The sequence below is a fragment of the Mya arenaria genome, chromosome 11 (assembly GCF_026914265.1).
Source record: "Mya arenaria isolate MELC-2E11 chromosome 11, ASM2691426v1".
NCBI lineage: Eukaryota > Metazoa > Mollusca > Bivalvia > Myida > Myidae > Mya > Mya arenaria.
The window spans coordinates 34762042-34773402 of NC_069132.1; the positions used below are offsets into that span (position 1 = coordinate 34762042).

General features: G+C 38.7%; 3 protein-coding genes across 4 annotated transcripts; 1 reads left to right on the forward strand and 2 right to left on the reverse strand.

The window, feature by feature from the left end:
- Positions 1 to 1314: 1314 nt before the first annotated feature.
- On the forward strand, positions 1315 to 6155 carry LOC128207526 (uncharacterized). Of its 2 annotated transcripts, none has more exons than XR_008256723.1 (4): positions 1315 to 4773; positions 4887 to 5073; positions 5213 to 5305; positions 5466 to 6155. XR_008256723.1 is itself a non-coding variant. In XM_052910481.1 (4 exons), the coding sequence occupies exons 1-4, from the start codon at positions 4621 to 4623 to the stop codon at positions 6074 to 6076; spliced, it is 1044 nt and encodes a 347-aa protein (XP_052766441.1). In that variant the 5' UTR covers positions 4511 to 4620; the 3' UTR covers positions 6077 to 6155. The 2 variants fall into 2 exon arrangements, 1 of the variants encoding a protein (XP_052766441.1); XM_052910481.1 differs by having other exon boundaries at positions 4511 to 4773.
- A 627-nt stretch (positions 6156 to 6782) lies between these two features.
- Positions 6783 to 8232, reverse strand: LOC128208486 (uncharacterized protein F54H12.2-like). Its single transcript, XM_052912049.1, has 2 exons — positions 7770 to 8232; positions 6783 to 7639 (listed from the first exon to the last, which is right to left on the reverse strand). Exons 1-2 carry the CDS (start codon positions 8230 to 8232, stop codon positions 6783 to 6785), a joined length of 1320 nt encoding a protein of 439 aa, XP_052768009.1.
- An 882-nt stretch (positions 8233 to 9114) lies between these two features.
- LOC128208487 (uncharacterized) lies at positions 9115 to 10239 on the reverse strand. Its single transcript, XM_052912050.1, has one exon. It carries the CDS (start codon positions 10237 to 10239, stop codon positions 9115 to 9117), a length of 1125 nt encoding a protein of 374 aa, XP_052768010.1.
- Positions 10240 to 11361: the final 1122 nt, after the last annotated feature.

Sequence of the window (11361 nt, forward strand, 5' to 3'; positions counted from 1 at the left end):
GAACGAACGTTTTACCCGGCCAGTTAATGATAGTGTATCAACCTGAGAGTATGACAACATGAGTCAGTTAATTAAAAAGGAAAAGGATTTTTTACGTCTACTTCTCAATACTTCTATCAAACAGAAAAAGGTGTTATTAAGAGCGATAGACAAGTCGCAGTTAAACGCTATTGTACAAATTGTGTATAATTTGATGCTAGGTTATCATCCTCTGGCAGATAAAGACAAAAAACAGTTGGCAAAACATAAAACTGTTATTCGGCAGTTTATAAGCAAAAGCATTTCGTTGAAAAAGAGAAAGGAATTGCTTTTAAAGTATTTCAAATATATTTTACCATTTATCAACACCATCAAAAGCAAGTTGTTGTGAAAGAAGGATGGCTCGTGAAATGGTTGTGGTGCCGAAAAGTAAATACGATCATTTACTTAAGCTTGAATCTGAACAAAGAGGTGGCAGTCTGCGAGATAGAAACGAAACATCCTCGGTTGCTAATGATATTGTCAGTGATAAAAACGCGGATAAAAGAGACGAACATTCGTCCGTGTCTGGCTTAGAAAAAACATCTACGGATGATAGCGAAGTTAAACACGAAGAAAACGCCGATGTAGAAAAACCAAATCTATATGTGCGTAAACCATTCTCAGAAATGCATTTCGATAGGAGGAGGTTAACACATTCGAATGTTAAAAAGGAAAAGGGTGCCAAGAAGCGCTTGAACGAGAGAAGGCGTATACAATCAAAGGGAGATGGAAAGAATGTCAAACAACGTTGGATTAACTACACCATTTAAAGGTACTTTTATTCGGTGCATGATCTTATGAATTATAAATGCCATTTCAGATTCGTTGAATAGGTTTAATGACATGAAAAAGAAATAGGAGACGTACCTCTCGGTGATTTTTAATCTAAAAATTAAAAATGTTGAATAGCTCTAGGTGTGGTTACGAATGTTCTCATACATAATAAATGATCTTTCAAATAAAACTGACAGGTTTAATTATCGAGCTTCCATCATGAAAAGAAATACAAGACACAACTCCCGGTGATTTTAATTAAAAAAATAAAATGTTGAATAGCTCTAGGTGTGGTTACGAATTTTCTCATACATATTTAATGATCCATCACATAAAACTGACATTTAATTCTCAACTTTCAGTCATGAAAAGCACATCTCGGTGATTTTAATTAAAAGTGTTGATTATATCGAGGACGTGACACACCTCCCGGTGATGTTAATTATAAAAATTGTTGATGTTTTTATATTATACTCGGTTTTAAATTACGAATATTTCAGTACGATGGAGGCAGTCGAAGAAGACAGTTTCGTTGTGAAAGCTTAAAACACTTTACTTTACCTTCAAACATTTTGGATATTTTTTTTTTGAATATTTCGTTGAAAAAGTAAACAAAAATGGAAAAGAAACAGAGTGATACTTTATCGGATGATAGTGACAAGGAATTAAATCGTAGAGAGAGTCAGAATTTTAAAAAGAAAGACAAAGGATTCAAATGTGTTATATGTTCTAAACACTACAAAACTATAAGAGCACGGCGACAGCATATGCAGAGTCATATGATCAAACGCAAGTGTGAACAATGCGATAAATCGTATGCGCGCTTAGAAAAACTGCGCAATCATCAGAAAAAGGTTCACGGATTACACCGTCCACAAAGACAAACATCTGCCTCGTTTTCATGTACATTATGCAATAAAACGTTCGGGAGAGAATATAATCTCAATCGACATAAGGCAAAGGTACATCAACGAACTCCGAGAAGGTGCACAACTCAGTTTTCGTGTCGACATTGCGAACGAGAATTTCAAAATTATGATGAATTATTTCATCATGTAAGTCAGAACCATCCTTTAAATCAACAAGGCGGTCGAAGAGCGACAACCCCCGCTGCATTAAATGTTGACGAACCATACGATCAGCAAAGTGTAAAGCAACTTGTCGATGGGTCTGATGCTAGTATAGAGAAAGAAGATAATGGTGAACGCAATAATGACGATGAAAAAGAAAATGATAATGAGGACAATGACGTTGATTTGAATCAACAAAATGAGGAATCGGCTTTAAGAAATGGAGTGATAAACAGATATTTGCAACCCAGAGGAAACGAAAGATACGATGTGTTGACATTTTTCGCTAATAACAGAGACAGAGTCATGGCCTATCTACAGTCTCGCGCGCGCGCATTAGGAGGTATTAAATGGAATCTATGCGTGCAAGTAGAAATGCAGCGCGACGATGGTTCAGACATTGTAGTGACAGCGCCATATTTTAGAAGTCGAACTTATAGAACATTGTCGGCGGATGATATAGACGAACACGATTTAAATGAGGCGATGCAGAAAATGTTTGAGAGTCTGGAAAAATTCATTCGTGAAGGCTCGGGGTGGTATATCAAAAAAGTGTTGAAACTAGAAATCCATACTGTGGTGTACAAACCCGTCAAGGGCTCCGCATATATACCCTTACCGAGATCGCTGTCAAAGAGTCGAAGTCTATTAAATATTCAAAACCAGGATGATAAGTGTTTTCTATACTGCCTAATAGCGTCATTACATCCGACAGCGATTGAACCGGAACGCGTGGAACATTACTATCAATACGAATACGAAGTAAATATGTCTGGCATCAGCTTTCCCGTCACCTTATCGCAAATACGGAAAGTGGAACGCCAAAATGAACATATATCGATCAATGTCTTTGCCTATGAGGACGAGTCAATCGTTCCATTAAGAATCACCGAGCAACGCCATCGCTTGCACCATGTCAATTTATTGTGGCTGATGCACGAGGAAAAATCGCACTATTGTTTGATTACCAATCTAAACCGCTTTCTGTCTCGCACAAAGACGCATAACAACCAACTATATTTTTGCTCTTACTGCCTACACGGATTTAGCAAGGAAAGGTCACTACAAGAACATGAGCAGTATTGTTCAACGCATGAAGCCCAAAGGGTAGAACTTCCCATTGCCGGTCAGAACGATATTCTTGAATTTAAAGATTATGAAAAGACATTGACAGTCCCTTTCGTGATATACGCCGATTTTGAAACCATCAACAGAAAACTACACACTTGCTCACCAAATCCTGAACAGTCTGCTACCACAGCGACGAGCAAACTCGAGGTCTGCGGTTTCGGTTATAAAGTTGTGTGCGAAGATAAACAATACACCAAACCTTCTGTGATTTATAGGGGTGAAGACGCTGGTAAGAAATTCATCGAATCGTTATTAAAAGAGCAAGAAGATATACAAGAGATTCTTTCCACTATTGAACCCATGCAGATTACTGAAGAACATAATGATCTTATTGAAAATGCTACTCATTGTTGTATCTGCAAAACACGATTCACGTCTTACGACAAGACCTACAATAGGATAGTGAGACATCATAACCATCTCACTGGGGAGATCATTGGACCAGCCTGTAACAGCTGTAATCTCAGTTGTAAACAAGCAAAGTTTATCCCCGTCGTATTTCATAACCTGAAAAATTTTGATGCCCACATTCTCTGCGAAAATCTCGGTCTTTTCAAAGACTATCCATTGAAATGTATCGCTCAAAATACCGAGCGATATGTCAGTTTTTCACTAGATAGACTGAGATTTATAGACAGTTTCCAGTTCCTTCCCGCTTCATTAGAAAGTTTGGTCGAAAATCTAGCTCAAGATGGATTGCCAGCCTTCACACATTTGCTGTCTGAAAGCGAAACACATGCTCACCTACTCCTTCGAAAGGGCGTTTATCCGTACGAATACATGGACTCCTTCGATAAATTTGATGAGTCAGAATTACCGTCTAAAGATCAATTCTATTCAACAATCAAAAAAGAACATATTTCGAATGAAGATTATGAACACGCGCGCACCGTGTTTCAGACGTTCAACATGCGTTCGTTAGGAGAGTATCATGATCTGTATCTGAAAACTGATGTGGTGTTACTGAGCGATGTATTTGAGTCATTTAGAAAGCTGTGTTTACAACAGTACGAGCTAGATCCATGTCATTTCTACACTTCACCCGGTCTATCTTGGTCAGCTTGTCTGAAAATGACAGACGTTAAGTTAGAGTTGCTGACGGACATCGATAAAATATTGATGATAGAGGCCGGCATTCGCGGAGGTGTGTCTCAGATATCAAATCGCTATAAAAAGGCAAACAACAAATATGTGCGAGAGTACGACCCTTTACAACCTACGACATTTCTACAGTACCTAGACGCAAACAATCTCTACGGTTGGGCTATGGTGCAACCTCTTCCACTACGTGACTTTGTGTTCATGAACCAGAAATACATTGAGGCATTTGATGTCATGTCTATTCCGGAAGCAGGTGACACGGGTTACATTCTAGAGGTGTCGTTACATTACCCTGAAAGTCTTCACGATAGTCATAACTGCCTACCTTTAGCCCCCGTGCGAAGAGCTATTTCGAACGAAGAGCTCTCCGTATGCGAGACAACTGCTCAGAAAGCTGCACGGATTATCTGAGAAGGACCCTCTACCAAACCGCGGTAAAGTGGAGAAATTGTTGACCACATTAGAAGACAAAGATCATTACGTCTTGCATTACAGAAACCTACAGTTATACATCAGACTAGGCATGGAACTCAAAGCCGTTCATAGAATTCTCAAATTCAAACAAGAACCGTGGATGAAGACCTACATTGATCAAAACACGGAAATGCGTAAGATAGCCACGTCCGCATTCCAGAAAAATTTCTACAAACTGATGAATGTATCCGTGTTTGGAAAGGTAAGTCTTTCATTAGATATATTTTACTTTTTATAATCATCTCTGCTATGCTATTTTTCTGTTAAACATTCCGCGTGAATGAAGAATCTATAACTATTTTCAAACCCTTTCAGACCATGGAAAACGTGAGACTCCACAAGAATATTGAATTGGTACATACAGAAGGTAGACTTCAAAAAGTCACTGCCAAACCGGCCTACAAAAATACTACCATCTTCAATGAAGACTTGGTTGCGGTGGAACTGTACAGGACAAAAGTCAGCTTATGTAAACCTATTTTTTGTGGCATGAGTGTATTAGGTATGGTGTTTCGTTTATGAATACATTTTTCTTTTGTTGTCATTGTTGAAGATTACTATCTTAAAAACATACAATGTCGCGCTTTGTCTTTCAATTTTATCATTACTACTTCTATCTGTATTATGATTCTCCGCTTCAGATCTGAGCAAATGTCTGATGTACGACTTTTGGTACAATTATATCAAAACGAAGTACAACAACGCCTCGACACAACTACAAATGACGGATACAGGTAAAACGTATACTCTTTGTTATAAACCGATCTATAGTTGTTATCTTTTAACTACACCAAAACAAGTAAAGCGTAAAAACAAGTGTGGAAAGTACTACATGTCGGATAACTAACTCATTCAATAATTCAACTGATTGGTGTTTTTTTGTTGTTTTTTTAGATAGCCTCCTGTTTTCTTGCGATACAGACGATATATACGAAGACATGAACGCTTCAATGGAGTACTTCGACACCTCTGACTACCCGGAGGGGCATTTTCTTCAAAGTGATCTCAATAAAAAAGTGCTAGGAAAAATGAAAGACGAAACCAACGGAAGCCCCATTACTGAATTTGTGGGACTTAGATCAAAAATGTATAGCTTTCGATGTAACGATAAAGATTTTAAGAGAGCCAAAGGCATTACTAAGGTAACGGTAAAAAAAGAGTTAAAACATGACTGTTACAAAAATACTTTATTCGATGAAACTAGCAGGATCTCGTCCATGTCCTCTCTTAGAAGTCACAGACATGCATTACTCGGTGAAACGATTCAAAAAACGGGGCTCTCTGCATTCGATGATAAAAGATTTCTAAAAAACGCAGTAGAAAGTTATGCTTACGGACATTACAAAGTCGCTACTGAACCTAATGCAAAAGATGCGATGGAAACGCAGGAGGCAATGACATTTACAATCGTATCTGAAAAGGATCTTTCAAAAAGATACTCGATTGGTGTTGAACACAGTTTTAACATTAATGACTTTAAAATCACTCCTTGCAGAAAATTGTGACCTATAATGTTTTATGTAAAATATAGTATATGTGTATGCCATTCTTCATTTATACAAAGTGAAATAAATATATACAACATATAGTTTTGTTTTTATTACATGTCTCATGAATGAAGTAAAAACGCAAACAATAACATATATTTTATTCATTTATTGATTACAATATGCATAACGTATGAGTTTTACAAGCATGGCAATAAAGAAGCGCATATCTGATTATGATTATTCCACTCATTCACTAGACATAATGGATAAGCGTTAAACATGGTATCAGCTATAAATGTATCATTGCAATCTACAGCCGAAACATCAAACATGTTTAAAAATGTTTGATAGGTGTATCCGAGTAGTCTTTGACGCAAAAACAAGATACAGTATAGTCCGCACACATTAGAATGATCACTTTGTAATTGAATACGGTTGGTGTGTACTTTGCTAGCTTTGATACGTAGCCAATGTTGAAAATACGAACTATTCTGACCGGGCGTTCTACCATAGGTATCCAAAAAGTCCACATGCCCGAAACCGTCGCAAAAAAATCCGCACCAATGTTGACCATGTTTGCTGTGAATGTCCGTATTGGCAATAAATCCGAAAGGAGTCTTTGGAAGTTCAAGCGGTAGTCTATCGGCAGGAAAAACGCCAATCACTCGTTTTGTTAACACGGGGTCACAATCGATCATACATGTCAGTTGGGATGTTTCCATTACGACAAAATTATATCTCGCTCCTTGTTCACTTCGAAATAGCCGGGACCCTCGCTGTACACGATGCAGCTCATAGGCTCTGATAACGGATTCTTAAAGACGACGTCTAGTCGTACATTCCCAGATTTTGTTAGTGACAAATACTCTCCGTGATGGGAGAAATCAGGCTCTAGTTCAAACACGAACAACGTAGAACCGCCAATAAAGTGAGTTCTATCTAACTGGTTGCCTTCATCTTGCCTCCACTTCCCGCTAGATAAAAGCAAGTTGGTGTAGGCACGTATGGTGGAGGTGCCAGAAGCACTAAAGTCCAGCTTAAGCGGGTTAGATCCGACGGGAAGACCGTCGCAATACACAGTGATTTGCTGAATGGAGCAGTTCTCAAAATTAAACGGGTTAGTACTAATATCCCCGCTCACTGCCTTACTTTTCACGAACCCCACGATTAACTTGTTGGGACGTCTGCCTTGGTACATATTATCCCAACTGTACGTGGTGGAACCTGATGCAATACTGACTGATTTCACCTCCACCTTATTGTAGGGGTAAAGAGCATTTTGCTTCTCTAGTATCTTGGAATGACCGAAAATGACAGCGGGATTCACCCGGATCTTTCGCGCGAGAATGTAAATGTCTTCAATGACCAACTGATAGGGTACCGCATCTGCCGCACACAGACAAAACTCTATTGGACTCCTATAAAGCTTGATTTTCAGGTCAACCTCGTTCAACAGGAATCTATTCATATCGAACAGATCGTGGAATATACATCCTTGCATATCTAGCGACGCGGACTGGGCTATTAATTTGTTCCTCAGAAAAAGTCCGTTGTTAGTACCATTAGGATCGACAACTCCTGCAAAAACAAAACAAAAAAAAAGATAACATTTTAATGCGAGATATCGAAAAGGATATAATTTTAAAACAAACAAATAAAAACAACGTAGTATTTATTTGTCAAGGCATTATGATATAAACAAAATTACCAGGAGAGTCTGCATCGTCCATGATAAAGCACTGTGTGGTAAGCTGGCTATCAGCAGCATCCCGCCCATACTTCAGTATAGTTGGTATGTAGGCTCTGTATGGGTTGTAGTTGCACGTAATGGTGGCCTTGTTTTGAAGCGTGACTTCCACGGTGGAAAACAACGCCTGAAGAAACATATTGGCAGGCGCGACCTTATTGTCCGCCTTCTCTCCGATGGCACTTCCATCCGCCTTTGTAACTTTTACCTTCACAAATATCCTTGAATTTTTCAAATCCAAATAGTCCATGGAGTTCTGACCGCTAATTCTGAACTCAAAAGGACCGTCGCTAGAGGCCTGCGACATAGGTCGAATTTCCTCATCATAAATGTTAGTTACACTCGTTTGTGTGCTCGGAAGATCGAATAAAGCCAGCTCCGACACGAGTCCTTCTTTAAATTTACTTTCATTCAACACCGACATATTTTTAACTAATTTCAAATATATCCTTTTTTCGGCTGCCTTTCAACTTTTTACACCCCTTTCTCGAGGTTTTCTTCGTTTTATACGTTTTTTTCTTACCACCTCCGCGATGACGCTTGGTTCCTTTGTGAGACTTTTTGTTGCTGTTTTTGCGTTTAGTCCCGCGTCGTTGCTGTCCTGTGCTAGACTGAAGCATATCCACGACACTAGCCGGATTTATATCCTGTCTTTCAAGCTCCGACTTCGCTTGCGCTGTCGTTTGCTCCGCCGGTAAGACAGCTTTTATAGGATAAGTTTTATCGTCTACCGCTTTTAAGTAGTCCACTGGTATGACTGATAAACGCCGCCCACCTCCGGATTGATTCAAAGACGTTTTACCGCTGCTAACGCGATCAAAGAAATCAACCCACTTTTGTGGATTAGGAACATATAATGTCATTTTTTCTTCTCACAAGAATGGATACTGCTTTAAATGAAGCGTCAGGTACACCGGCTGTTTCAACTCTGTCGCGAAGGTGCCGCTCTCCGATTTAATATAAATCAGAAATTCTCTCACCTCTGTCCTTTTTACTGGTACGTAATAAGGCGTATCCAAAATATAGTCCCAGCCTCTTTTATTGTTTTTCTCCAACCGTCGTAACAGCGGTTGTTCAGATCCGTGGACTATGCTTTCTTTACAAAGGTCTGAGTAAACGTATAAAGCTTCATTCGCCGTTTTCAATTTAGATTCCTCGGAAGCAAACAACTCAGTCAGTGCCACTTTCCAATTGCCGTGCAAGCTCAATGGTACACTCAGATGCACTTTAAATCGATACACTTGGTTATCCGAAAAATAAGCGTTACTTTCGTCGCTTCTAATGTACAAATACCTATCCATGATGATTATTTGGTGTTCCACGCAACGTCCTCAACATCATCAGCATCTACCCAACTATTGAACGTTTTGGGGAACCCTTGCCATTTAACAAAATATTCACGTCTTCTGTTCCTTTTTCGTTTCTTCAGTATACTCTCGATAAACCATAAACTGTTTTCGTCTTTGTTCACCTTCTGCAGTTCAGCGGTATAAAACAAACCTTGAATGCGATCACCTTTTAAATCTTTCAGTTTGTACATGGGAATGGCTTGCTTAAGAATTCGACCTGACACTTTAAACACCTCCGTGGTGTACTGTTCCTGATAGGCACGCTGAAAGGGCTGTTTAGTGAAGCTAATGCGAACGAGATCACCGTTTTTAAAGTGAAAATTAGGTTTGGCGATTGGCTTGTTTGACTTCTTCAAATACATTTTCGCCCACACATCGGCTTCGTTGCTTTTGTTGACATCATTAGGGGCTAAACCGTGCAAACCTCGATGAGGAGTTGTATTGTAACTCACGACCACATTTTGAAGATCATCGATATATCGATAAGTTCTCTTGTGTCTCATCATTCTATACAATCTCTCTTTTAGAGTCCTTTGAACTCGCTCTACAAAATTACTTTTCGGGGAGTTGTTTGTGGTGAAAAAATGTATGTTCAAATTCTTCATGTATTTCCTAAACCATTGATTAGAAAACTCGCTACCTTTATCCGCTCGAACCTTGCGGATTTCTATCGGAGAAATGTCAATCATCATGTCCTTGGTAGCGTTTAAAACTTCCTTTGCCGTTTTGTTTTTCAATGGTTTCACCCACAGTTTCCTGGACAGAATGTCGATGGCGCAAAGCAAATAACGTACACCATCATTCTCATCAGCTATGTTAAACATCGACAAAAGATCAATGTCCAGCTGCTCGCCGATAGCCGTCACTCGCACATTCGCTTTCTTAAATTTGTGTCGTCTCGGTTTCTGAAGCGAGTAAGCGTCCTGATCGTTTAACCATTGCTTTACGTAGGAAACAGAAAATATTCCAGGATATTTATCATCAAGAACACGAAACAGTTTTTGCGCACCCGCGTAAGCAGCGGGATTTTTCTCATCAAAATAATATCTCTCTAAAATGTCTTCTTTCTCTTTATTATCCATGATAATGTTATTAGGGTACTGGTCTGACATCGAATGAGCATTTAGCTACAAAAAGTGTCTTTATAATCCTGGCCTTTAAATATAAACAAACGATCAGTAATTAGCGACACCAAGTACTAATTTAAAGTATTAACGCAACCCAGCAACGGTGATTAAGAAGAATAACGCTTCTCCGTATTTCCACGACGTGTAGTATAGCAGTTGTTTCCCTTATACTATAAAGAACATTATCGTTCTACAACAATTTTCATTCACGTTTACTTATACACACTGGCATTATTGTCAATTCTTTTACTTATATCGTAAAGGACCATCACAGTATACAATACGAGTCTTCCCGCTTCCAAGGACACAATTTTCGTTGAAGAGCAAAACTTCCCCTGGGGAATCCTACTCCCATCAATTTCTATGAGTAAAACTTCCCCTGGGGAATCCTACTCCCATCAATTTCTAACTACTACCGTATCCTTGTGAACCCTCACTATCACCAAAGTTATAAACTATCGACATGTCACTCACAGATATGTTGAGGAGGTTGTCGATCTGATGCATGCAGTGGATATCTAACGGAAAAAAGATCCTAATATACTTGCAATGCGTTAGCAATGTGGTCTACATTGAAATAACCGGTTTTAATATCCGCGATAACCTATAACCCTATAATTATTTAAAAAAATAATTAAGATATGCAAATGACAAATTACATGAATAGCTTTTAGAATTCACATTCAACACATCGAATTACATATTGTCAGTGTATTTACGACTAAAGAGTAGTAAACGATCAAGGTAAACATCTAAGTGGATAGAGGAAGTTCAAACGGTACCAAATGCAGGGCTCTTTCTATCCATTTTGGGGGAAAACACCATAGACAAATTGGGAAATTTTGCGACGTAAAATTAACAGAAGCGGGAAGAAAATTGAGGCCTTTTCTCAATTTGGGACAAATACTTGAGAAAAAATCAAGTCGTGTAATATTTGGCATTATAGGGAATAAGGATACCCAACAAAATCATCATTATGGGCAACATTTCTCTTATATTAGTGTATATAGCCATGAATTTCCCCCAAAAGTGCTAATAAATGCATTTATAATTGTAAATTAACAATTGTTTCGAATG

Bases quoted from the DNA above. Each gene is read 5' to 3' on its own strand.
- LOC128207526 (XM_052910481.1), top strand. From the start codon at position 4,621: ATGGAACTCAAAGCCGTTCATAGAATTCTCAAATTCAAACAAGAACCG. The intron at 4,774-4,886 runs GTAAGTCTTTCA...AAACCCTTTCAG, and splicing joins ATGTATCCGTGTTTGGAAAG to ACCATGGAAAACGTGAGACT. The intron at 5,074-5,212 runs GTATGGTGTTTC...TCTCCGCTTCAG, and splicing joins TTGTGGCATGAGTGTATTAG to ATCTGAGCAAATGTCTGATG.
- LOC128208486 (XM_052912049.1), bottom strand. From the start codon at position 8,232: ATGTCGGTGTTGAATGAAAGTAAATTTAAAGAAGGACTCGTGTCGGAG. The intron at 7,640-7,769 runs GTAATTTTGTTT...TTGTTTTTGCAG, and splicing joins GGACGATGCAGACTCTCCTG to GAGTTGTCGATCCTAATGGT.
- LOC128208487 (XM_052912050.1), bottom strand. From the start codon at position 10,239: ATGGATAATAAAGAGAAAGAAGACATTTTAGAGAGATATTATTTTGAT.